General features: G+C 53.0%; 1 protein-coding gene across 1 annotated transcript in view; it reads right to left on the minus strand.

Annotated features, from left to right (window-relative positions):
- The window catches only part of DNAJC7 (DnaJ (Hsp40) homolog, subfamily C, member 7), an 8,640-nt gene extending 5,874 nt beyond the window's left edge, over positions 1-2,766 (minus strand). The window contains exons 1-4 of the mRNA XM_009867622.1: positions 2,682-2,766; positions 2,111-2,235; positions 1,905-2,018; positions 1,351-1,425 (exon numbers count right to left, since the gene is read on the minus strand). Coding sequence (XP_009865924.1) covers positions 1,351-1,425; positions 1,905-2,018; positions 2,111-2,185 — 264 coding nt within the window. The 5' untranslated portion in view covers positions 2,186-2,235; positions 2,682-2,766. The remainder of the gene's footprint in view (positions 1-1,350; positions 1,426-1,904; positions 2,019-2,110; positions 2,236-2,681) is intronic.
- Positions 2,767-5,591: the final 2,825 nt, after the last annotated feature.

Genomic DNA, 5,591 nt, shown 5'->3' on the forward strand with positions numbered 1-5,591 from the left:
AATGTAAGTGTGCAGACACCTGTTCCCTCTGGAGGCAGATCTCCTCAGACAACTTTCCTCACGCGCGGGATTCCTGTCCAGTCTTTTAAAGGGCTTTGTGCACAAAGCTCTGCGGCACCTGCTACACTATGTGGTGCCAAACCAAAAATACAAGGGGCGCCTCTAGAAGGTCCTTCCTTTAACTGCTCTGAGATGGTAGGCCCCAAAGAAGCAGCTGGGGAAGACAATTCTGCCCCCGTTCCCTGCATTGTGAAGACACGTGGGAAGGACAGAAATTCAATAGATTGAGACAGTTTGGACCAGAGAAAACACAAAACAGTGCAGTGCAGGGACAGATATTGCACTGGTCGGACTGCGAGGGGCAGGGTGACCTAATAGGTCTTCTCCATCCCTGCCTTTGGTGGGGACATCTGCTCGAGAACAGGGCCGTTGCTCCACCAAGTTCATCTGCTCCCCTGGCCCGTGACACCATGGCTGCCCGCTGCGGGAGCGCGGTGCTCCAGGCCCAGGAGCAAGAGCAGCTCTCCAGAAACAAAAGTCATATTTCATGCAAGGCTCCCTAGGGAAGGTAGCCAGAAGAGAAGGGACAGATGTGAAAGCCCAGAATGTGCAACACGGGCAGGGCAGCTCCCACGCACGAAATCCTGACCGACTACACGGCCCATCTGCTCCTCACAGCCAGGAGACACAAAGCTGGGATTTACACTTCCAAAATCTGCAGCTCAGCCCGAGTCAGTGACCCAAACAATGAGCTTCATGTGCTGGGCAATCTCCTTTCTGGGCCGCACTTGGATCCTACATGCACCCACTGAACAGAAACAGTTGCAGGAGAAGTGTTTGGTGCCTCTCGGATTTCATGCTGTCTTTTCTCATTTTATCGGGTCAGTACCAGCTGCATCTTGTTACAGCCCTTGGGAAGGAAGATTTGGAAACAGTGACGGAGAATGCCCCATGCAGATCCGCATTCCTCCCTCACCACTATCAGCAGACAAACTGGCTTTTTTTTTTTTAATTAAGGAGTGGGAAAAGAAGAACCCTGGATATGCGTTTTAGGAGCAAAGTGTGATTGAATGCTCCCACTGACAAAATCCGTGTATCAAACAGCTCATTCACGGTTCCACTCGCGCTGCAAAGCAAACAGCAATAGAGGATATTCAGCCCGAGCCAGTCACCCTCTTCACTTTTCATTCACTCGGTGCTAAGAGAGTGTGAGCTCTGCCACTGTCCCAGCCATCACACAGCTCACAGGACAGCCCAGCTCCAGCAGCAGGACGAGACACGCGCGGCTGAACTGGCTGCGTAAAATCCATCAGTTCATAACACCACAGGAAACAATCGAGTCAGTTTTACCTTTCTGAAATCCCGTTTCTCAAAATCCACTTCAGCTATTTTCTCATACTCGAGCACAGTACTGGCATTCTTCAGCTGAAAGACAGAGAACACAGCCAGTGCTGCAGGACAGTCCCTGCTCTGACACACCATCACGCAGCGTTTGAGCAGCCAACCCCCAGCGTGTCACAGCAAAACCCAGCGCAGACCACGGAACGATAGCGCTGATCACAGAACACTTCTGTCAGCATTCACATCAGTCTGCATCGAGTGACCTGACTGGTAACCCAGGAAAACGCACCCCTGAGAACGAGATACAAAAGAAGAGCTCCTGCTCTTCTGCTGAGAAGAGACACTCACACCCAGCAGTAACTGTGCAACCCGGAGGCCGACTGAGACACAGAGACGTGAACAGCGACTCCTTTTACCCCATTACCCCACAGCACGCAAACAGCCGTGGCTAACGACGACCGCGATCCCACCTTGCCAATCCAGAGCAAAAGGCTCACCAGTCCAACCCATTCCCTCCGACAGCCCCATCTACTGGGAATATTGACATTTTAAGAATCTCTTACCTCTTGCTGTGCCTGGGCATTTTTATGATCCAGTTCTAGAACTCGTTGAAAGCAGCGGCTGGCAGCCATGGCATTCCCCAGGGAAAGGTGGCACTTCCCCTCCCGTAGGTGGCCCTGAGAAGAGGTAAGAGCGAGTTGCAGGAGCTGCAGCACGTGGAGACAGGGGTACCAAGGCGTTAGTAAGAAGCAGGAAGCTTTCCACGTACCCTCACAAAGCTGTCGTCCAACCTGACGGACTGCTGAGCGTCTCCCAGCGCCTCTCGGAACCTCCCCAGCATCATGAGCGTGGCAGCTCTGTTGCCGTAATAGCTGGCGTTGTTAGGGCAGGTATCTGCAAAAGGGGTCAGAGCACTCAGAAGGGGTCAGCGCCACTCACAAGGGCGACCGAGGGTCAAGCAGCTGTCGTAAAACTACTGCTCCCCACGCTATAAACAGGAATAAACCCGCAGAGAACAGAAGCTCGTGGCGTTCCCTGTGGCAGCACGGCTGGCCCCTGTTAGAGGGGAAGCTGGACTGGTTTCCCGTTGAGAATCTCTTGGATGGAGGAGAAACAAAGCACTGCTGCAACCCCCCACACCAGCACCAACCCGCCCCACCGACCTGCTGAAATCTCACTGGGTAATTAAGGCAGGCAAAAAGTTCTCATCCAGTGCGTGCCGTTAGAAACCCTCCTGGTATATCTTAAATCAATAGCCAGCTCGGGTTTTGTTTGGTTGGTGGGGGTTTTTTTTGACATGGCATTCAGCAAAGATTAATACTGTCACAAAGTGTCCTCACCTATGGCTTTTGTGTAATAGTTGTACGCTTCGTTGTAATCTTTCTTGGCATAGTATGCATTTCCCTGTTCCTTGAATGATTCTGCTTCTCTGAAAGGAAACAAAACACCACATTTTAAGAGGAACAGATTCTGTCTGTGACCAACTATTTGACCCCCGACAACCTTAGTATAACCCTTCGGCGCTCTCAGAGCCCAGCGCAGCTCCGCAGGACGTGGTTCATCAAACCCTGCGAGGGGCTGCACAACTTTGGCTCTTGCCAAAGTCAAGAAACGCAACGCTGTCTGTACTTCAGTAGTCCCACATACTTCAGAAACAGGGCCAAGAACAATTTCTACATTCATAAGACAGTTAAATCAAAGAGAAATAAGGTTGCAAGCCTCAGGCGGCAGCTTGGCACTGCCTTGGCAACAGGTCCAGAAATAGTCCCCGCACTTGGGAGCGAGCATTTGCAGAGACACTTTAGGACATTTAAAAACACACAACATATGGTTTAAAGCAGCATCCCTTAAACTCTAGAAAGCAAAGCTTCCCCTGAAAGAAATGAAACCCTTCTCTCATTTCTCCCATCTACCTTCACCATTTCAGAGCAGCAGTCTGAGAGGGAACGTGCAGCGCGGTGCTCAGGTTGTACCCAGCTTCACTGAATTAAATTCAGTGCTCAGCTCACACGCCTGCCCTCCCACACTGTTTAACACAGGAAAACTAGGAGGCCAACTCAGAAGCAGCATCACCCCAGGGCAGCCAGCACTCGCTCCACGCTGTTGGGGCTCCACTGCTGCAGCCAGAGACAGACACTGCTTGTCCAGTCCCCAGAGCGCCCGCACAGCCCGAGCTCTGCCCCAGACAAAGGCAGATTCTACCACCCGAACAAAGACCAGCTCAGGCCCCGTCCTTCACGTCCCGCCCGGGACACAGCCAGCGCGTCCACGGTATCTGCCATGGGAAGCAAAGACTCTTGTCATCCAGGAATCGCATTCTTAACGTCAACGGGACAGAAGGTGACTGCCTTCAGCAAAGGCTGTGGCTACAACCTACTCAAAGCAAGGAGAAGGTGCTCTTGCTGTAGGGGCCAGAGTTAGGAGGTAACATGTGAGGAGCCTCTTTCAGCACAGAAACCCAGCAGCTGACTCAGCTGCATGTTACTGAGCTGCCACATCCGAGGCCTGAGGGCGCGGAGCAGGCTTGGAAAGAGTCGACCACTGCTGCACGTCCTAATTTTGGAAGCTCCGAGAGCTCAGATCCTGACGTGAGAACCACATTTATCTCCTCGCAGCTGGCCTCACCGCAGGGCTGCCGACCCAGCAGGGCCCGAGGGGAGGCTGCTCCCGCGGCACGGCCTGGTAGCGCAGGAGGGACCCACCGGAGAACGGGCGCGACGCTCAGCGAGCCCCCTGGAGAAAGAACAAAGGGAACTGTGTGAAGTTCACATGTTGTCAGCCTCAGCCAGGCTCACCATTGGCCATTCCCACACAACCAGCCCAGGCAAGGGCTTGTTTTCCCGGGGCCAGGGGGTTTTGCCAGCTGGCAGAACAATAGACACAGGCAGCAGCTACCGAGCTCTTCACTTTCATTTTAACTTTTGCCATCGGCAACAGGGCAGCCGCAGCCCAACACCAGGACCCCGCTGCTGCGCCGAGCTGAAACGGGACAGACAAGCAGCGATGTGGCAAAGGCAGCCCCGCCGCCAGGGAGGGCTCTGCTCGTCACCCCGCGCCCGCTCCCCTTCCAGCTCGCCAGGAACTCGCCTGCCCAAGCTCGGGCTCAGCATGTCCCCCACCCCAGGCAGGGCAGCACCCCAGCTCCTCCTCCCCACGGCCACAAAATTAAGAAACGATTCCGTGCCTGTGGGACGGGTCGGTATCACAGTGGCAGGATCATCCTTTGCACGATTAAAAATGTGTCCAAACACAACCACGTTTAGTTTTGAGTATTACAGATCAAACATTCAAAACACAGTGGAAGAGCTCATCAGCGATTCTGTACTTCTGGAGCCTTGGCAGTAAGTAGTTCAACTGAAACTTTATTCTGCAATCATAAATGGAAAAGAAAATCACAGACCCTACTGAAGTTCCTCCCCTAAAAAGCTGCCTTGTACAGCCTCAAGAAAAAGGTGAACAGTGTCGATGGCAGAACTCGACCGAGCCAGCACTGCGACCTGCCCAGCACACCAGTGCCTGCTTTTAGCCATTCTACCTGTCGTGTCATGAGAAAGCAGCATCTCACAGAGCTAGAGGGCTGGCTGCCAGAGCCTCCCGTCTGCCAAACGGCCGGGGAGAGCTGGGAAAAGGAAAACAGACCCACAGCAAAACCAGCTTCCACAAAGCACTGGTACTCCACGATGCTAGAGAACACAAGCACAAAAATTACTCGTTTCTACAGCTTTTCATTGGTTTATTTTCCTTTTAAGCATTTACTTTGACACACACCGATACACCTGTAAGCCACAGCGCCTCAGATGATGCCAGCACAAAGGCAGCGGTCAGTTATTCCTAGTGCTCACATGGTTTCAAGCTTATGGACAAAAGGAGATGGCAAAAGAAAAAGCAAACAGCCCCCAAAGCAGGACGGCAGAGACAGTCGCTGGAAACGTGAAGCTCGCGGTCCAAGATCCCACACACAGACCAGGCACCTCTCCCCGGCCGTGCTCCACTGACACAGAAAGCACCACAGAAAACAGTCCTTGTTTACCACCTTCTCTGGCTACAAGAAAAAATGCAGCTCTCCTGGTATCACTGGTGATTGTTTCGACCCAAGCAGATGCTGCAGCCTGAATGAGCTCATTCTGCATCTCACACTGATGTAGGCTGCATTCCCCACTTGCTACTTTTGAAACCGAAGAAGAATCGTGCTTTGCTAAAAATACGCGCCGTGCTGAATGGCTCGCTTTGTGGGGGGAGGTCAGCGCCTC

The sequence above is a fragment of the Apaloderma vittatum genome, unplaced genomic scaffold (genome assembly GCF_000703405.1).
Source record: "Apaloderma vittatum isolate BGI_N311 unplaced genomic scaffold, ASM70340v1 scaffold24994, whole genome shotgun sequence".
NCBI lineage: Eukaryota > Metazoa > Chordata > Aves > Trogoniformes > Trogonidae > Apaloderma > Apaloderma vittatum.